Source organism: Rattus norvegicus, chromosome 2, assembly GCF_036323735.1.
Source record: "Rattus norvegicus strain BN/NHsdMcwi chromosome 2, GRCr8, whole genome shotgun sequence".
Lineage (NCBI taxonomy): Eukaryota > Metazoa > Chordata > Mammalia > Rodentia > Muridae > Rattus > Rattus norvegicus.
Window position 1 is genome coordinate 125859377 of NC_086020.1, and position 21730 is coordinate 125881106.

The 21730-nt window shown below is 43.5% G+C and overlaps 1 protein-coding gene across 6 annotated transcripts in view; it reads left to right on the forward strand.

The window, feature by feature from the left end:
- The first annotated feature begins 1558 nt into the window (after positions 1-1558).
- Positions 1559-21730, forward strand: part of Larp1b (La ribonucleoprotein 1B) — a 36255-nt gene continuing 16083 nt past the window's right edge. For 2 of the 6 annotated variants that reach the window (XM_039102244.2, XM_039102245.2), the window contains exons 1-4: positions 1559-5457; positions 16472-16530; positions 17028-17087; positions 18845-19019. In XM_039102244.2, coding sequence (XP_038958172.1) covers positions 4929-5457; positions 16472-16530; positions 17028-17087; positions 18845-19019 — 823 coding nt within the window. In that variant the 5' untranslated portion in view covers positions 1559-4928. Of the gene's footprint in view, positions 5458-5582; positions 5761-16471; positions 16531-17027; positions 17088-18844; positions 19020-21730 lie in introns of those variants that run through there. The other 4 variants (NM_001415051.1, XM_039102247.2, XM_039102246.2 and 1 more) reach the window with 4 other exon arrangements.

Sequence of the window (21730 nt, forward strand, 5' to 3'; positions counted from 1 at the left end):
AGATTATGAGTGCCTGACCCCTTGCCTGGCTCCTCCATGATTCTGAACTAGGAAATAGAGGAAAAATCTGATATAAGCTATAGTTTGCTATAAGGGAAAAACCAAGAACAAAATGGAGGCTAACAATGGCACACTGGCTCAGCTAGGGTGCTAGGAACAATGGAACACTCAACATTCATAATTTGAACTTGTTAAAAGGACCGTTTACAGAGATACAGATTATTGTCAGAGAATCAGGGGCTAGTGAGGGCAGGTGGTTATTATCTCTGTGCCTATAAGGGCAAAGATAAACACAGAACAGGTTGAGAGAAAACTGCTGATAACCTTTGGTTATTTGCCTTGGGGGAATGAGGACTGTGAACTTCCATATCTTCAGACCTTTCTAATATACAGATACTGGAGGGCAAGACTGCACACTGTCTAGGGAGGTTAGACTTTTCTGCTACAAGGTCAGGAGAAGGAGGGTTGCCAAGTTGGGTGGTGCATGACTACAGCTCCAGGAAGAAGTTGGGAGATTTTAATCTGGTAGATTTTAAATTTGAAGTCAGTCTGGGCTACATAGCAAATTCCAGGGCAGGCTGGGCTACCTAATGTGACTGTCACAATAAATAAAAAATAAAACAAAACAAAAAATACAAAGCAACCAAACAAAACACAGGACAACTCATTTTCCAGACCCTTCCTAGGGAGATATTACTCCTTAATAAAAGTTTTCTTGCTTGCTCTTCAAAAACAAACCCTGAAACAAACAAAAGAACAGAAAAAGGCTAGAGTGAACAACAACAAAAACATCCAAGCTCTTTACCAGAAGCAGTTTGGTCAGGCAACTGTGGCTCTCGCCTCCTAGCAAGGGGGCAGGGGGAATCTCTGAGTGGGAAGTCAGCCTGGTCTTCAGAGTGAGTTCCAAAACAGACAGAGCTACACAGAAAAACCCTGTCTTGGGGGAGAGGAAAGGAAGAGAGGGAGAGGGAGGGGGAGGTGAGGGAGGGGGAGGAGGAGGGGAGGGGAGAAGAGAGAGGGAGGAGGAAAAAGGGGGAAGGAGGAGAAGGAGGGGGAAGGGAGGAGGAGGAGGAGGAGGAGGTGGAAGTGGTGGAGTGGGAGGAGGTGGAGGTGGTGGAGGGGGAGGAGGAGGAAGAGAAGGAGTTAGAACAGCAGCAGTGCCAACAGCAGCAGCAGCAGCAGCAGCAGCAGCAGCAGCAGCAGCAGCAGCAGCAGCAGCAGCAGCAGCAGCAGGAGTTCTAAGTACTTGAAAGATAGATAATAGACAGTAAGCTTTAGTCACAAGTAGTAACAATGCCCTACAGTAAAGGCCCTGCCACTGGAGCCCTGAAAGCACAACTGCTCTCCGTTCTCTCCCAGAAAAGCAAATACTGTTCCTAGAAACATTGTTTCTTCATCATCCTTCACTTTAAGGAGTCGGTCTCTCTCTTTTTGGGGTGGAAGAGTTGTTCTGGACAGGGTTTCTCTGTATAGACAAGGTTGTCCTAGAACTCACTTTGTAGACAAGGCTGGCCTCAAACACAGAAATCTGCCTGCCTCTGCCTCCCAAATTCTGGAATCAAAGGTGTGTGCCATGCCTAGCTGATTTTTTTTTTTTTGTGAGAAGTCTTGTGACTTTTAAATACAACATAGAACTGGGGTGAGAGGTCAGTCAGTAAAATATTTGTGAGGATTTGAGTTTGATGTCCCCCAAAAGACCAAATTTGGTGTCACTGGGGAGGTGCAGAGTCACTGGCCAGGTAGCCGGTGGTGAGTTCCAGCTAGTGAGAGAACTTACATCAAAATAATAAATAAATAGAAATGGGTGGATGCTGCCTGGTCTTCCTCAGACCTTTATACGAGCACCCGTGTGTATATACACGCATGCATTCGTGCACCAAATATCCATAGGAGCACAGGTAAATGGAATTGTAGACAGACACTACCATATTTCCTTTCCTTCTACTAACTCAGTCTTGTATTTCAATAAGCAAAAAACGAATACAACGTGTTCAGAATCCTGTTGACTGGTATTTGTTGGCACAATTCTATACAAGAATTAAGTGTTTCCAACAGGTCTTGAAAAAACAAAAACTGGTTACAAGCAGCAGCCAGGCAGTAGTGGTATACTCCTTTGATCCCAGCATGAGGTGGCAGAGGCAGGGAGAGCTCTGTCAGAGGGCAGCTTTATCTATAGAGCTAGTTACAAGACAGCCAGGGCTACACAAACAAACCCCGTCTCACAAAACCAAACCAAAGCAACCAACCAACCAACCAACCAACCAACCAAACAAGAAGTTGGCATTGGCATTGGGCAATTCTGATGTAAGTATAGCTCTCATCGCCTAGCGTAGGGCCGGGTAACCTGGAGATTTCTGTGTAGAAAACCAGCAAAGACTCACTGTGTACAGCTGACGTTATACATGAGGTCGTGAGAACACTATTGAACATGGTCAGCGGTGGTCTGAGGTGGAGAAAACCTTCTCACCAGTAGGAATAGTTCTCAATGATGACCTTGAACAATGCAACTTCATCAAACCTGAAGCATGTTTGGCCAATATCACCTCAGATCAAATTTCAGTGCTAAAAAAGAAAGAGCTTGCTAGGCTTACCAAATTGTACTGTGTTAATACCCATCGCTGGGGAGAAATATTGGGAACATGGTTAAGCTGTAATCAAGTGCTATTTCCACAAATTAAGACTGGTTAACAAACTGGGAGTGATGCTCACCTCCTCTAATCCGAAGGGAGGTGGAGTCAGGGTCAGGGTTAAATCTCAAACCCTGCAGCAATTGGCTGAGGTGCTTATTTAACATATCAAAGGGGACCTGGCAGCTGTGTTCTTCCTGCAACCCTCAGTCCGTACCAGTAGGGCCCTCCTGGCTGCCCTAACCCTCCACCTCCTACACTGAACTTCCCAGCCCAGGCAACTGGGTTGCTCTTCCCTATATAATGCAACCAATTTGGTTGCAGGTCCCTTTTGTACGTTTGGCCTTCGGGCTTCTGCAGTTTGTCCCTTTTTCTCCCCTCTTCCACCCGCTCCCCTACTCCCTGCATGCCCCAGCTCAGTCTCAATCTGGTCCTGTCAACTCTAGACTCCACCGTATCTGGGAGCAGTTATGCCCTTCCCTCTGTATTCCTTTTTTCACTCAGTCAATTATTCAAAGCTAAGGGGCTGGAGAGATGGCTTTAAGATTAAGAGCGCTTGCCACTTGGTCTCCCCAGTACGGTGCTGGGCAGCTCACAACAGCCTGTATCTCCAGCTAAGGGTGATCCAATTCCTCCGGTAATCTGGGGCACCTGCACAATTGTACACACAAATGCACACACGTACTCACATTCCTGTAATTAAAAATAGAATAATTCATGCTGGGTGAGGCAGTGCACTTCTTTAATCACAGCATTTGGGAGGCAGAGGCAGGCAGATCTAAAAAAAGACATCTAGACGGAGAGACTGAATGTACAAAGCCTACTGGGTGTGGTCCTTAAGCTTTAATACCAGCCCTAGGAACTCTAAAAGAATTCTTTAAAAAAAGTTCAAGACTGCCTGGTGCCTAGTACTCACGCCTGTAGTCATCCCAACATTTAAAAGGCTGAGGCAGGTGCATTCCTTTGAGTTCAGAACCAGACTGGTCTAAGTCGATGGCTTCCAGGGCAGCCTGGACTATAGTAGTACGCTGTCTCAAAAGCAAGGGGAAAAGAAAGCTCACGGCCAACCTCGAGATCGAGGTCAACTTGTGCTACCGAACATCTAGTTTGAAAACATCAAAAGTCATTGAAAAAGTGAAAAATGAAAAAGGTGGCGAAATGTTAAGTGTTTGCTTTACTCAAGAGAACTCAAGCATTTCGTTGTCTGTGGGTTAGAATCAGGACGGACAAGTAAGTGCACTTGTCACTTAATGTCACTTAATGTCGCGGCTGAGTCTTCACCTGAACTTGGCTGCGGATCAGGAGTGCCTACGGAGTCCACAGCGTTAGCGGAAAACTTTTCCCGGGTCCTAAGGACCCACCCTCCTGAAGAACCTGAAGCGCAATATGGGCTTTCTAATCCTCCCGGTTCCGGAGGAGAGTCCTCCTTGTCCCTGGGTCACAGATGTCGGGTGCTCCCCAAGAGTGCAGGTTCAACCTCGCTGGCCGCTAGGGCGGGGCCCTCATCAAACCACGCCCGCCGCACTCGCGAAGACTCCTCAGGCCGCGGTCGCCCGCAGCGTTTAGGGATGCCAGTGAGTAGGCATGTCACTCTCCAGGGTGCCCGCCCCCTACCCTGCCTCGTCCTCTACCCGCCCCGCCCCTCACCCTGACTGGCCCTCGCCCTGGTCCTTGGGCACCTCGCCTACCGAACGCTGATTCTCTTGGCTGTCTTGCCTTTATCACGCCCCGCCCATTGGCCCGCCTCGCCCTCTGCGCGCCCCGCCTCTTGGACGCCTCCGCCTCCGCACGCCCAGCCCATCGGCCCGCCTCGGCCTATAAACGCCCCGCCTATTTGACCACCCCGCCCATTGGCCCTCCTCGCCCTCCGCACGCCCCGCCCAGTTGCCTTCCTCGCCCTCTGCACGCCCCGCCCCCGACTGCCTCGCCCTCTGCACGCCCCGCCCTCTGGGGCAGTTACCGGCTAAGGCCGCGCGCGCCTCCGCGGCTCGCCAGAGATCCTTCAGACTGGCTGGAGCGCCGCGTCGTCGCCCGCGCCCGCTGAGGGCTCGCGGCTCGGGCGCGCCCGGCGCGTGTGGCGAGCTCCAGCCGTGCGCTGCGACGAGGCCGGGCGGCGGGCGGTTAGCGCTCCGCTCGGCGGGCGGGGAGGACGGGCACGCCGGGCGCTGCACGCCTCGGCGGGCAGGTTCCGCGTCCCAGGACCGAAGCGGGTCGGTGCCCCCGTGTGGAGAGAGGGGCGGCCGGGCTCCCTGGACCCGGACGGCCCCAGGCTGGGCAGGAGGCTGGGGCCAGGGGCCGGCCATGTCCGCTCGCGCCCCGGTGCCCGCCGCTGCCCCCCGGGAGGACCCGCCCGCCGTGGCCGGAGACCGGGACGCGCTGTTGGCAGCGGCGAGCCGGCGGGCGGAGCAGCCGGCGCCCGGCGAGCGGGAGGGCAAAGAGGCGAGGGAGGAGCGGGCCGCGGCCGCCACCAGCGCGGGGGCGCGGGGAGAGCCGTCGCCGGCGCTCGTGCTGGGACACAGCGTGCCGCAAGCGGCCGTGCCCGTGAGGCCGCTGGCGCTGCACCTGGCGCACAAGGCGCGTGCGCCCGGGGGTCCCTTCGGCGGGGAGGCCCCGCCGCCGCCGCCGCCACCACCACCGCCGCCGCCACCGCCGCCGCCGCCAGCACCTCGGGACCCACCGGAGGACGTCCGTGAGGACCCAGCGGCAGCCGGCCTCGAGGACAAGCCGCCGCCGCTGCCAAAGGGGAACCCGTGGACCAAGAAGCTGCCTCAGCACCTGTCCCCGGTGGGCACCGGCGTGCCGCCGCCCGCTCAGGACTCCCCGGAGGCCGGTGAGTGCGATCCGCGGGAGGTGTTTGGTTCCTAGGTGTCATTCACTGTGCCGATTTACATAAATGGACATGTGGGAGAGGGAGCGACAGGAAGAGGTGGGACCTCAGGTTCTCCTTGACGGGTAGGGGCACGGCGTGGGTGACTGGGCAGCGCGGCCGTGTTGGGCTCGTGCCTTCACGTGTCGGCGTCCTGGACGCGGTGAATACTGTGGAAAAGTTTCCGCGAACTTGCCACAGAGTGGAAGCGAGTCGGGACGAGCCTGCGTGTGAGTAAGTGGAAGCGCGATCGGGCTCGCTCCTGAGGTAAAGTTGGTGAAACGAAAGTCTCAAAAAGCTGCCAGGTAGATGTGGCTCTGAAGGCAGCTGGTATTAGGTGTTTTTCGGTTGTGTTTCAGAATGCCTGAGATAGGACAGTTGACTGGGAGTCTGGATTGCACAGCTGGTCCCACGGTAGCCTGCCTGCGCGTTAGAAATTGGGCTGTGCCATTGCGCTCGAATGCTGACCAATGCAATACAGCCCTTGGGGCTTTATTTGGGTTGCAACAACTGCAGTTCAGAAAATAAAATTAATACTGGCTTGTATTTGGTGGCGCATGCCTATTGATGTAGAGGATTAGGCGTTCGAAGCCGGACTGAGCTTATTTATTTAGTAAAGTCTTTCAAAAAGAAAAAAAAATGTTAGAATGGAAATGCTGAGTAAAACTCTCCCATTTGTTTTTAAAATTAAACTGCACTAAAATAACTAGGCTTTTTCCTGTGGAAATTGCGACTGTTTTGTTGGCAAGTTTTCGCTGGTCTGGGGAGAGTCGTTGGAACAGCCGAAGTTTGAGCATGTTTATGGGGTTGTGAGGGTCAAACGCGGCGAAGGGATCCTGTACAATTGTGATTGTTGTATCTCTCCTGTAGGGGGAGATAAATGTTGAGCCAATTTAGTTTCTTAGCTTTTGCTTGGAGAAATGCTCACTAACTTATTTGTTTTTTGTTATTTTGTTTGCTTTTTGAAACACTACTTGTGTAGCCCAGGCGGGTTTGGAATCCTTGATCTTCCTGTCACTGTCTCCTTGCAGTTGCTAGGATTATAGGCATTCAGCTCTCCTCATTAATTCTAATTTCCAGGAAAAACAAAACAAAACAAAAATAGTGTATTTTGCTCTCTGTCTTATATTAGCATAATTCTAGTCTGCTGAAAGAGCTGTTTACTGCCATTGCTAAATAAGTGAAGAGAATGTGGTATACCAAGTCTTCCTAAAATTTAGTAGAAAAACCTGTTGAATCACTTTACTGACTGCTACCCTTCCATATCTAAATTTATACATAGTATTAGGCATTATAGTATTTATTGAACTACCAAATATTAACCCAGTTTTTATAAACCCTGTTTTCCAGACTTCAAAACTTTTCAAAGTGAGGGGTTGGGGATTTAGCTCAGCGGTAGAGCACTTGCCTAGCAAGTGCAAGGCCCTGGGTTCAGTCCCCAGCTCCGGAAAAAAAAAGAAAAAAGAAAAAAAAAACTTTTCACAGTGAAACAGGAACCCTCCCTCCCTTTCCCCGTGATGGGGATGAACCCAGGGCTTTGAGCTTGCTGGGCAAGTACTTTTATCATACTGTATGTGCAAATTTTCCACCCACCCCCTCATGATTTTTATTGCAAATTATTTGGAAAAATATTTGACAGTTTAGCCTACTTGTGCCTTGGCTCTCCAGTCCTTCTTAGATTAAGGATACAGTGGCTTACTGGGAGTGTGGCCCATACCTGTAATTCCAGCAGGAGGATTATGAATTTGAGGTTAGCCTGGATTACCAGGGTCTCAAAATCAGAAACCAGGCCTTTAATTCCAGCACTTTTGAGGGAGTGGCAGTGAATCTCTGAATTCAAGGTCAGCCTGATCTACTTAGTGAGTTTCAGGACAGCCAGGGCTCTGTAGACTTTTCTCAGCTCCAGTTGTACCAATGTTTCTGTATTGACAACTCTTACATCCTGGAGTCACTGCAAGGAGTGCTTTTCTTCAGATCTGTGGCAGGGTAGCAATGCTGACTCTAAGCTGTTCCTCTATAATGTCTAATGGATAACTTATAGAGTGTGCCGTAGGAGTGTACTGCTGAAAGAAATGGGTGATAGTGTAGTTATTAGTAACTAGCTAGTTGACTTTTGGCAAGATTATTGGTCTTGTAAATTAGTGACATGGATGGGTTCATGTCTTCTATTTTGTTCTTTATTTTGAGAAGGCATTTTTCTGAATTATAGAGGCTAGCAACAAATCCAGACCTCCCTCTTGGCCTTCCCAGTAGCTGAGGTAATGGGCATGAAGGAGCCTCTGCTCCCAAATCTTTCAGTACTTAAAAACCAAGAGTGTTTTTGACATGCAAGTAGATGCCATGGCCTCCTTCTTGTTTTCCTAAGAAAAATGAATATGGTGAGCTAGAGCTTGGACAGATAGTTCAGTAGTTAAGTAGTGCTTATTGCTTTTGACAGAGCACCCACATCTGGTTCATCCAGGTCTAGGGGATCTATTGCCCTTTGGCCCCTGAGGTTGGTGCACAGACACAAAAATAAAAATAAGCAATCTTCTAAAAGATGAGATTTTAAAGGAGGGGGGATGATGAGCTGTGTGTGACACATGCCTACAGTCCCAGGTACTTGGAAGTTTGAGACCAGCCAAAGCAACATAGTGAGGCGGGGCTGCTGAGGTGGCTCAGAGCTTTAGAGCACATTTTGCTTCTTTAGAGGATATGTGTAATTCCAGCTCCAGAGAAGCTTAACACTCTTCTCATCTGCTTGGGCACCTGCACTCATAAGTTCACAGATAAACACATAATTAAAGTGAAGTAAATATTTGAAAAATATAATGAGGCCCTATATCAAAAAGAGATAATAGTAATAAAAAATCAAATGTCCAGAGGTCATAGAATTCAAAGGATGCAGATTGAGCTATATATTAAATTAACAGTCAATTGATAGGTGCTCCTAGAATTTATTCTACAAAAAAATACTCTTGAGATAATTTTAATCCCAGCCAAACTATTACTCTTATTAATGAACTGAAGGAATTATATCCACAACTTTTTGCTATCAACATTATCAGAGGTAGATGCATGATGCATTGTAGGAACCATGGAGAGTCTTTTTAGGATATGATCATGGGCTTTATTCATTACATTTACTTGTTTAGTTTGTGTGTGTGTGTGTGTGTGTGTGTGTGTGTGTGTGTGTGTGTGCGCGTCTGCGTGCGCGCGTCTGCGTGCGTCTGCGCATACGTGTGCATGCATCATGGTGGTTTATGTGAAGATCAGAGAACAGCTTTGGGGGAGTTGTTTCTCTTCTTAAATCATGTGTGTTCTGGGATCAAACTCAAGTCAGGCTTGGTAGTAAGCTCCTTTACCTACGTAGCCATTTCAGCAGCCTAGCTTTCTCTAGATAAAAGTGTAGCAGATTCTTGATGGCTCCCATGTTTTGAGACACTCTTCCTCCACTTTTAGATGACTCTGGTAGTATATTGCTGTTTTGGGGAAACCAGATAAATCACTCAGCCAGTCAGGCCCACCTAGGTATATCTTGAGGTCAGTATTAAGACTTCTGACCTTAAAAAAAAAAAAAAAAAAGACTTCTGACCTGAGATCTTTCCAAACCATCTTTTTTTTTTTCTTCTTTTTTTTTCTCTTTTTCTTTTTGTTTCTTTTTTCTTTTTTCTTTTTTTCAGAGCTGGGGACTGAACCCAGGGCCTTGCGCTTGCTAGGCAAGCGCCCTACCACTGAGCTAAATCCCCAACCCCTTTTCCAAACCATCTTAAACTTCTGTTATGTAGTTGTAATTATTTAATAAGCCCTTCATTAAATAACAGTCTAAGACTTGTTAATTACTTGCTTGTAGCTGTGGTTGTACAGTAAAAATCAGCCTTGTATAATTTTTCAGAAACAGTATGAAAATATTAATATTCTTTTTTTTCATTTTTGTTCTTTGAACCCTATGTTTTGAGAAAGGATCTCAATATATAGCCCTGGCTGCCTAGAATTCACAGTGTAGACTAGACTGTACACAGTCCACCTGCTACGTAATGCTGGGATTAAAGGCGAGTGCTACGATGCCTGGCTATGTTGCTTTTTATCAACCCACTTCCCTTTTTTTTTTTTCCCCACACATGTTTGCTGTTAGTGCCTTCATGAAATAGGTCTTAAGCAAATTCTATTTTATTATAAAATATATAAGTATATGATGTAAATAAAAATGTAAAGTAATATATATCCTTATAACATGAAAACAAAACTGTTGGGCTGGAGAGATGGCTCAGTGGTTAGGAGCACTGACTGCTCTTTCTAAGGACCTGAGTTCAATTCCCAGCAACCACATGGTAGCTCACAACCATCTGTAATGGAATCCAATGCCCTCTTCTGGTCTGTCAAAAGACAGTGACAGTGTACTCACATATATGGAATAAATAAATAAATAAAAAAAATAAAACAAAACTGTTGGGGCACACACACACACACACACACACACACACACACACACACACACACACACACACATACCCCACACATCCCACACACAGACTACCCATAACTTTGATCCTGTGATGTTCCCTTCAAAAAGAGTCATGTTTCTAATCTGTTTACTCACTTTTAAAAAAAACTTTTAAACAATTCCAACAAATATATTCTATAGAAACAAAATTTCATCCACAGTACTGGGTGATTGCTGGGTGGTGCAAGCCTTTGATCCTAGTACTCAGAGGCAGAGGCAGATAGATCTTTGAGTTTGAGGCCAGCCTGGTCTACAGAGTGAGTTCAGGACAGCTAGAAGCACACAGAGAAACCTTGCCTTGAAAAAAAAACAAAAAGATACTGGGTGATCTTTAAATTTAATTTAATTTTTGAGACAGGGCTTTGTGTACCTCAGGCTGGCCTGAAACTAAGTAGCTAAGCAGACCTTGAATTTCTGATCCTACCTCCTCTTCCTAAGTACTGTGACTACAGACCAGTGCCACTTAGCCTTGTCTGGCTAATCCTTTATAATCTAGACTTGCTTTTAAAATCATGTAGTAATCCACATATATAACTCTTATAGCTAATTTAGCAATGACCTATTAAGTCTTGATTGTTCCCTTCCCTTATCTTGACAAAGTAACATTTTATATGTATCTTGTCATTGTGCCTTTCCATAGCGTAAATGTAGAAATCAATTGTTATACCACAGGGTATTACCGTTTGACTATAAATTGGTATTTTCTTGCTAGCATAGGAGAGAATTAATCCTTTCCTTGTTTTGTGAGTTTGAGGAGAGTTCTTTTTTTAGATGAGAGTCTTGCACAGATTGACTTTTTTTTTTTTTTTTTTTTTTTTTAACCTCAGCCTTCCCAGTGCTAGGATTATAAGTCTGTACCACCAACCTGGTATTTTTAGGTATATTTTTATTTTATGTGTTTGGGTGTTTTGCCTACATGTATGTCTGTACCACCTGTGTATATGATGCCTTCAGAGGTCAGAATTGGATCCCCTGGAACTGGAGTTAGAGTTGGTAAACCACCATGTGGTGCTGGGAATTGAACCTGTGTCTTTTGAAAAAGTAATCAGAGTTTTTAATTTAACCACTGAGCCATCTCTCCAGCCCCCAAATGATATTTTTATTGGAGATTTTGGTTTCTTTTCCCATGGCTGCCCCTCCCCCTTCTGTCCTATATTCTTTGTATTTTTTTTTTAATTTTTCACGGGGTGTTTTTTATTATATCCTGTTTTTTGAAATTATACTATAATTACTTCATTTCCTCCTTTACTTTGTTCCTTCTAACCCTCCTATATACCTCTCAAATGTCTTTCAACTTTATGACCTCTTTTTTTCATTCTTTTTTTCTGAATTTTGAATCTTTTTTTTTTTAAAGATTTATTTCATGTGAGTACACTATCGCATCGCAGTCTTCAGACACACCAGAAGAGGGCATCCCCATTACAGACAGTTGTGAGCTACCTTGTGGTTGCTGGGAATTGAACTCAGGACCTTTGGAAGAGCAGTCAGTGCTCTAAACCGCTGAGCCATCTCTCTAGCCCTCATTGTTATTCTGCATGTATTCATATTCCTATACACAGTACAACCTGCTCTGTATGTTACTTTTATTTGTGTTTGCAGGGTTGACCATTTGTTATTATTGGATAACCAATTGTTGTTCTTCCCTTGGAAAAACTATTTCTTCCTCTTTCAGCATGCCTTTGTAGTTTGTAATTATGTGTAGTGAGGCTTAGTGGTTATTCCCCTGTCCACTTTGTCATGTCTATTAGAGGAATTGTCCTTGTTTAGGTCATGTTTAGGTAATCATATTGGTAAGAATTTATGACTGTAGTTTCTGATGTTCCTATAAGACCTGATCTCACAGCAAACTCTGATCCTCTGGCTCTTAATATCCTCCACCCCTCTTTTACAGTGTTCCCTGAGCTGTAAGGGGATGAGTTGTATTGCAGTTCTATCCAATAGGACACAACTCTGCATTTTGGTCGATTGTGGTTTTCTTAAAGAGAAGTTTCAAGTTTCCTAGATGAGAAGGGAAAACTATACTTGGGTATAAGGACAAATATTTAGAATGTAGATAGGGATTGTGCTGGCTTAGTAAAATGCTGGTTGTAGGTACTTCTGAGATCTGTGATTTCACTAACCTAGAATAGTTGACTAAGTTTCCTGTACCAGGCATGATTTCCCTGTTTGTCGTTGAGGTCTTGGGTCTTAAATCCAGTTAAATATTGATTATTGCCAAGGTATATGTTTTATCCATGTGTATGTGTATGTATGCACATATACAGGGTATCTATGCTATGTTACCATCTTTGATAAATCTTTTTCTTTTAAAGTTAGCTGGTCTGTGGTGCCATCTGCCTTTAACCCCAGCAGGAGGTGGGGGTAGGGGTGGGAGTTGTAGATCACACTCCAAGACAGGCAGGAGAGAAACCATATCTCAAAAGGGTGGGGGTAATTTATTTTGAACCTCCCTATTGCCTTGTTAAGTGTTCTAGATCCTTTGTAAATCTGTTTTTAGTTTTATGATGTGGGCCAAGCGTGTGTGTGTGTGTGTGTGTGTGTGTGTGTGTGTGTGTGTGTGTGTGTGTGAGACAGACAGACAGACAGACAGACAGACAGACTGACTGACTTATAGCACATACTGATGGTAGACTCTCACAATCTCAGGCTGGTATGGCTAGTTGTGATGACTTACCCTGTACTCCCAAGACTAGGTAGGAAAGCAAAGAGAGGAGGATCTCTGTATAACCAGTTCAAGTCAGCTGGGACTACACATCCAGGCCCTGCCTCAAATCGTGAATGAACGGAATGAGGGACGGAGGGAGTGGATAAATATAAAAAACAACTGTAGCTTAAAAGCCTTGCTTAAAGACAGTTTTCTCTTATTTTTATTTATTTATTGGTTCTTTGTGAATTTCATATTGTGTACCACAATCCCAATCATCTCTCCATTCTTTGTCCACCCTTGCAACCTACTCCCAAAAGAAAATTTTTAGTGAAAAAAGGCCCTCTCCAAACAACAACAACAACAAGTCTCCTTGTAGAAGCTCTAGAATGTCACATTGTGTCACACAGCATAACCCTTCGTCTACACATTTTTACTTGCAAATGTTCAGTGTAGTGAGTCATTAGTCAGGTTCCAGGCCTCGGCTACACTATCAATACTGGATCCTCAAAGGCTATCCTGTTGTTGCCCTGTGTCATAGAGACCCTCCAGCTTTGGATCTGCAGGACTGATCCCTTCAAGTGCTCCAGCAGTTCATAGATGGGATAGATGTTTGGTTGGGCCACTTCAAAGCCCTGGATCTGGGCCTGGGTAATAGCAGAGTTGGTCAGCTTGCCAGCTCTTCCACACCCATACCACCAGGGCCAGCTCTCCAGCTTTGCCTTGGTTAGCTCACTCAAGGTCACCTCAGGTAAGGGACAGGACCAGCTACCCATCCCGCAACTCCCCCCTTTCACACCCTCAGGGCTAGCTCATCCTCTTTCCCCTGGCACTAAGATCAGCTACTGTGCTGACCATATGAGGTAGTAGTGCCTGCTGTCCTTCCAGTGACCTGGGGGCCAGTTTTCCCATCTGCTGTAGGTGGCAAGGGGGGAGAGAAGGCAGCTCTCCTTGGCTCACCCATACCCCCACCAACAGGGCCAGCTCTATTGTGGTACCCATGTGAGGTGCAGGGCCCTCTCTCCCAACTGCTGTAGCCTGTAAGGAGTGGGGCCAGCTCTGTGAGCCAGTGGCCCAGTCTAGGGAATTCACATGGACTTTGGTAATATGACTCATGTACACTCATGACACAGACCTCTGCTGCTGCATGGCCATGGACTCAGACATGGCCCTTAGCACAGGCCTGGACTTTACTATGGCCTCAGAGCCAGCTCCTCATATGAGACTGCCTCTCCACCCTGAGTCTCCAGTTCTACCTCTATAGTGCTCAGATCATTCCACCTCTCTTTCTTTCCTGTTCCTCCACCACATACACTGTAGTAGCTCCCACTGTAGATTGGTCCCATGGCTGGGTTATCTTCTACTAGTTTCCCCCCCCCTTTTTTTTTCATATTCTAGAATTTCCCATTTTTTTCTCCATCTTTATTAAATTGGGTATTTCTTATTTACATTACAATTGTTATTCCCTTTGCTGGTTTCCGGGCCAACATCCCCCTAACCCCTCCACCTCCCCTTCTATATGGGTGTTCTCTCCTCTCCATCCTTCCCCCATTACCACCCTCCCCTCAACAATCCCGTTCGCTGGGGGTTCAGTCTTGGCAGGACCAAGGGCTTCCCCTTCCACTGGTGCCCTTACTAGGCTATTCATTGCTACCTATGAGGTTGGAGCCCAGGGTCAGTCCATGTATAGTCTTTGGGTAGTGGCTTAGTCCCTGGAAGCCCTGGTTGGTTGGCATTGTTGTTCATATGGGGTCTCAAGCCCCTTCAAGCTCTTTCACCCTTTCTCTGATTCCTTTAACGGGGGTCCTGTTCTCAGTTCAGTGGTTTGCTGCTGGCATTCACCTATATATTTGCTGTATTCTGGCTGTGTCTCTCAGATGAGATCTACAGGTTCCTGTCAGCCTGTACTTCTTTGCTTCATCCAGTATCATCCTGAGTGAGGTAACCCAATCATAGAAAAACACACATGGTATGCACTCATTGATAAGTGGATATTATTTAGCCCAAATGCTCCAATTACCTTAAGTATACAGAACACATGAAACTCCTTCTTTAAAAGGGGAACAAGAATACCCTTGGGAGGGGATAGGGAGGCAAAGTTTAGAACAGAGGCTGGAGGAACGCCCATACATATACAGCCACCAAACTAGATAAGGTTTTTCCCTTTTTTAAGATTTATTTTTATTTATTTTTTCAAAACAGGGTTTTGTTATGTAGCCTTAGCTGTTCTACAACTAGGTCTGTAGGCTAGTAGAGACACAGAGATCTATCACCTCTTTTACAGAGAGTTGGGATTTTGTTTGTTGTTTTGGTTTTGTCTCTTTGTTTTTTGAGACAGGGTCTTTCTGTAAAGCCCTGGCTGTCCTGGAATTTGCTTTCTAGACCAGGCTGGCCTCCAACTGGGATAATCTGCCTGTCTCTGCCTCTCTACTGCTAGAGTTAAAGGCATTATGGCCTGCATGTGCTTTCTTTAAAGAGAATGACAGGTGAATCAATAAATGGTTGTCTGTGTTACTTGTTTGGGGCACTGACCTTGTGCATGTTGGATAAGCTTTCCACCTTTCGTTGAATTACAGCCCCAGCCCACAAAATTCTACAGAGACCAGTTACTTTCTTTTGTGTGGTTGGGTTCTGGATATCCTGGTTAGTTTGCTGTTTTTTAAATTTTTTTTATTTTAATTATTTGCTTGTTTAGTCAACTTGGCTCGAACTAACAATATCCAAGAAGATAATTTTCTAGAAACAACCCAGTAAGCAGCGGTCCTCCATTGCCTCTGAATCAGCTCCTGCCTCCAGGTTTCTGCCCCAGCTCTGTGACAGAATCTCTGTGACAAGTGCTTTCTTTCCAAGTTTCTTTTGGTGATGGTAGTTTTGTTGTTGTTTTCAAGTGCTTTCCTTTCCAAGTTTCTTTTGGTAATGGTAGTTTTGTTGTTTTCTTTTTAAAATTTATTTAGTTTACATGTATAAGTGTTTTGCCTACATTTATGTATGTGTATCACGTGTGTGCCTAGTGTCTAAAGAGGTTAGAATAGGGTGTTAGATTTTTTTGGAATTTTATTTATGGTTAAGGGTTATAGGAACTGAACCTGGGTCCTCTGTGAGAGCAAAAATTCTCTTAACCCCTGAGCTGTCTTTCTAGTCCCTGGTAATGGTGTTTAACAATTACAAAATCCCTAAGAGAGACCCTGGGTATAATCTATTAAGGTTGACAAACCTGTTTGTTTCCTAGATGTAGTTTGAAGTCTTATAACACTTCTTCCAAATGTTTCTTGGTGAATGTGTTATGTAGAATAATTTGTCCTATTACAAAGTGAGTTGAGGGCTAGGCTGTAACTTGGAGATAGAACATGCCTTCCCATTGATGACATGCCAAAAAAAAAAAAAAATAAGAGAACAAGAAAATGGGTGGAGTAGAATTTTACTTAAAGAAGTTACAGTTTTAGTTTTATTCTGTTGTTATTAATGAAAGGACTGGTTTGTCAGTTTGGTGTAAATTAGTATTTTCCAACTTTTTTTTTTTTTGAGACAAAGTTTCTCTATGTAGCCCTGGCTGTCCTAGAACTCTTTCTGTAGTCCAAGCTGATTTTGAACTCTACTTTCCTCTACTTCCCAAGTGCTGGGAGTAAAGGTGTGTGCTACCACTACCCAGCTAGTATTTTCCACCTTTAAAATGTGGGTAACATTTAAATTTGCATGATATAGTTGATATCTTTTTAGGAATTTGAAAAACGGATAACTTAGATTTTATTGGGAGTGGTAACTATGCTAACTTGCTAAAATTGAAATAATATTCATTTACTAAGTTTATTAAATGAAGTGGTTGTAAGAACAATTTTGTCTATTTTCTTTAGAGCTCAGTTCCCCCAAAATTATAAAAGCGGGAAAACTCAAGACAAAGAAATCCAACAAGGTATGCTTTTACAGGAAGTATTTTTTTAAAATCATTTTGAAACAATTCTGCTTGAAAGTCTGATCCTTGAAGTGGTCCTAAGATCACTGAAGTTTTACTTCAAAGTGGTTGAAAGTCTACATATAAATAAATATAGGTAATTTTAAAAATTACTATTGCTTTATTTGATTTTGTTATTTCTTTTTGCCCTGTCGTTCAGACAGGATCTCACTACATAGCCTTGGCTGGCCTGGAATTCAAAAAGGTCACCTGCCTCTGCCTCCTTACTGGGATCAGAAGTGTGTACTGCTATATCTAGCTTTTCGCTTTTGCTGAGACAGGGTCTCCTTGTAGCCTGGGGTTAGCCTTTTTCACCCATGATTGATACCAAATTCCTGTTCCTCCTAAGATTGCTGTCATGGACCACCATGCTATGCTACAAAACTACCTTTAGCAATTTTTTTCTCTTTAAAAATTCTAAAAATCATTTTCAGTTATAACACTTATTACTTTTTTAGGCTAGTGACTTCAGTGATATGGCAAACTGGCCAACACCAGGTGAATTGGTTAACACGGGGGTGAGTGTTTTCCTTTAATTCTGTTTTAAAAAGAAAATTCTTATTTCAGCATTACTGTGATGGGTATACATGAAGATTTGGCTCACCAGTAGGAGTCTTTTGACTTCCAGCATCTTTTCCTACAAAGTAATATTAGTAATGAATTTGGTGCCTTAACATTTACCCCAGAGTGTATTTTTATAATAATGATCACATATAAGTTATAATAAATCAATTTTACATTTTATATGATCATATCTCTTGATAAGAAGATGGTACAAATTTGATAGCTATTCTTTTCATAGTTTTACCCAAATTTTAAGATAATTTCATTTATATTTCCCTAACTGGCTTATCCTCAAGAGTTGGGGTGAGGTGTTTACATTTTGTTCTATGGTCTTTTTTTTTCCGAAAAAGGATTAAATTTTATTTTTTAACTAAAGAAACTAGATCTACTTAATATATTTAAGTATTTTGCCTGTATAGGCACCATGTGCATAATTGGTGCCTATGGAGGTCAGAAGGACTGCCTGGAACTGTATAATTAAAGGTGGTTGTAAGAAACTGAGTGCTGGGACTTGAACTCAGGTCCTTTGTAAGAGTTAAAACATGCTCTTAACTGGTGAGCCATCTCTTCAGCCCCTAATCATTAATTTTTTTTAGGGGAGTTTGTTTTTTATTTTTGAGACAAGGTCTCTATATATAGCTCTGACTGTCTGAACTCACTCTGTAGATTAGGCTGCCTTCAAACTCATTGTGATCTCTCTGCCTCTGCCAATAAAATGCTAGGATTAAAGGAATAGATCACTATACCCAGCCTTAATGTGATAGGCTGTTATCAGACTGTGCATGTAAACTCATTACCATGACCAGAAAATAAGCTTGGCTCCTGCTTGCAAGTGTTGCAGCCATCCCTGCCATCTAGCAAGTCCCGATAAGCTGTCTCCTACTATAAATTATATTTTCTGTGTATGTTGAATACTGTAGGAAGCACTGTTCTTTCTGGCTTACTCAAGTACTGTTATCTTAAAATTATGCTTTTTTGTGTCAGTAATATTTCAATTCACAGTTGTAACACGGTTCACTCATTTATTTTGATTTGAGTTATTGTAAATGAAACTCTATAAAGCTTTTGCACAGAAATTTCCTTTTTTCCCCCATAGTAGATAACTAGGGAAAAGAATGGCAAGATCATATCCTAGCTATTATTTAGTTTAAGTAATTGCCAAACTTGTTCCCAGTGGTGATATCTTAGAATTTCAGTTACTTCACAGTCTCAGTACTCTTAATTTGGTCAGTTATTTTTTAAGAAATGATTTATTTTTATTTTATGTACATCTGTGTTCTTCCTGTTTGTATGTATGTGAGGGTTTCAGATCTCCTGGAACTGGAGTATATAGATAGTTGTGAGCTACCATGTGGGTGCTGGGAATCGAACCCCTTCCTTTGGAAGAACATCCAGTGCTCAACCATTGAACCATCTCTTCAGCCCAAGTTGGTCAGTTTTTTAAAGCTATATCCATTGTGATAAATATGTGATTAATTTGCACTTCTTTGATGAATGATGGCAGCATATTCATGTGCTGGTGAAATTGGGTATCTAACCTTTACCTTATGCATACTATTAGACAAGTGTCCTACTCCCCAGGTTTTTACTTTTGGTAAGTTATTTGGTTTTGCATTTTAAAGCAATATTTAGCATAGGTATGTTGACTGTTTTTTTAGTGAAATGCTAATAAAAATGATTCTATTCAGAACACTTTTTTGGGGGGGGGCAGTCTCAGAGTGTTATCAGCCAAGGAAATAAAAAGCCACAAATTAGAAAAGAAAAAGAAGAGAAGATTGAAAAAAGAAGCAACAGTGAGAGCAAAGAGAACCGGGAAGCAAAACTAGATGGTCCTATTGAAAACGTCAGCGAGGATGAAGCTCAGTCAAGCAGCCAGCGGAAGAGAGGTGAGCTGGTCTGAGTCTATTTTAACTTGAAGTTTTGAAGACTGCATGCTGATGAATTGTAGTTATGTCTCTTTGTCATCACATGTTCAACCTCCTGAAGTAGTGACTGATTTGGCCTGTTTGGTCTTCTGGCCTGTCCCCACCACTTATTTATTTTTGCATTTAAACTCTATTCTGTACCAAAAAAAAAAAAATGGAGTGAAATTCTTTATAGATTCTCTTGCAGATATATTCTTGGATTATAGTCTTTTCTTAAATTTATATTCAAATTACTCCCTGCATTTCTGAGAAAATGAAAAAATTGGTTTTCTAAGAGAAAAAGTGAAAACAATTTTAGTCAGTGTATGAAGGATTTTTTGGTTTTATTTTGTTGTAGCACAGAGTGGCCTGGAACTTTCTTTTGTCTCCAACAATTTTTTTTCAAGATTTTATTTTTAATTATGTGTGTGCAAGTGTGGGTCAGTGTATGGGTATATGCATGTGGGCACAGATAGCCATAGAACTTAGAAGAGGGTGTTTGATCCCTGGAGTTGTAGGCAGTTCTGAGTTCTTCAACATGAGTTCTAGGAGTGGAACTGGGTCTTCCAGAATAGCAGTTTATGTTCTTTAACCCCTGTGTCATCAATTCTCCAGCCCCAATTTTAGTCAGGGTTTTCCCTGAAAAGGTTAAGTTATGAAGGAAAAATTTACTGCCCTAAATTCTTTTCCATTTTTTTCCTGGACTCTTCATATCTTCGGGTGTTTAGGGGCAAGCTTGGTGAGAGCCTATACTCATTCAGGGTTCTGAGTCTAGGATGGTCAGCAAGAGAGAGAGAGGCAATGTTCGGGTAACTTGAGATGAAGAGGGTGATTGCTTTAGGCAGGCATTTACTCTGCAGTGGTGAAATGACACACGAAGGTATCATAGGTGTAGCCCGTGGCACTTAACTTCATGGCTGTCAGGACCAATATATATCCTAAGCACATACAGCACTTACTTGATTCATTGTCTTTTAAAACTTGTTTATTTGAGGCAGGCTTTTTCTGTACAGTTCTGGCTATCCTGGAACTCACTATGCAGACCAGGCTGGCCTCTCACAAATATTGTCCTGCTTCTGACTCCTGAATGCTGGGATTAAAGGGATAGAGGTGTGTACAGCCATGACTGAGTTTTTATTAAATAATTTTATATTTTATAATAATCCTTTATTAAATAATTGTAAGAGTTAAGGACTAGGTTGCTTTGATCTACTAAGCAAAGCTTGACTTAGAATAAGCAACTGTTAAACATTTCTCCCTGTTCATTAACTGCTTTGTCACTTAACATTTTTCTTGCTTTTTCTATAATAGTGTTCATGGCTGTCTAGAATTCATACATATGAAAGACCCGTCATTTTGCTTTAGTTTGTCTTTGTTGATTTTTGTTGATTTAGTTGAAATTGATGAGTCAATACTGTTAGGCGTTCTCTATATAGCCAGATAAATTTAAGTCATATTTAAGCCATGAATTGTGCACCTACTGCATGCTTTTTTTTCAATGAAGATGATATTAACTTATATTATATATTTTTCTTGGTTTCTCAATACAGGGTTTCTCTGTGTGGTTCCTGGCTGTCCTGGAACTCACTCTTTAGACCAGGCTAGCCTCCAATTCAGAGCTCATCTGCCTCTGCTTCCCAAGTGCTGGGATTAAAGGCATATACCACTACCCAGTGAAAAATTTATATTTTATCGATGGGGGTGGCTGCATACACATGCCACTGTATCCACGTAGAGGCCATAAAACAACTTGCAGGAGTTGCCTTGTCTCTACAATGTGAGTTCCAAGGATTCAACTCTGGTCTGAAGCTCAGAAGCACTTTGGTGTATATGCAGAGCCAGCACATGAACCCAGCATGTATTTTTTTCTTTGTTCATTTATTTATTTAATTTGTTTACTTGAGACAGGATTTCTCTACATAGTCCAGACTGGCCTGGAACTTAACTATATAGACCAGGCTTGCCTCAAAACTCACAGATATCCCCTGTCCTTGCTTCTGAGGTAAGGTTTGCACCACCATGCCTGGTTTCTTTTTGACTTTAAAGAAGGGCTTGAGGGACTGGGCGGTTAGCTCAGGCCAAAAAGTGTTTGGCATCCACACAGGAGGACCCAAATTTAATCCCCAGAACCCACATGAAAAGTGAGGTATGAGGGCAGAACTTGTGAGTTGGAGACAGGTTTGGTAGGGCTCACTGGCCAGCCAGTTTAGCAGAATTAGTGAGAAATGAACATTTTTTCTGAGGACAACTCCAAAGGTTGTCCTCTGATCTCCATGTACAATATGCATGTATAACATATGCTCATGCATGTGCATACACAAATAGTTTGGGCTACCATTCATTTGGAAAAATTTGAGGCCAGCCTGCCTTTGTGAGTACAGAGCCTGCTAAGACTATAGTCAAGACCCTGTCTTGAGAAACCAAAAGATAAAGTAGTCAAAGTTGGGATTGGGTTGGGAGGGTGAGCAGTAACATGCAGACTTTCTAAAACAAAACCATTTTATGGTTTTGGTTGTTTGGTTATTTGAATTTGAATTTTCAAGACATGATTTCTCTGTGTAGCCCTGACCATCCTATATATAGAGTTCCATAGAGCAGGCTGGCCTCTAACTTAGAGATCCACTCAGCTTTGCCTGAGTGTCCCTACTGCTGCATCTATTTGAGTGTGTGTCCACAGCATGTATGTGCAGGTA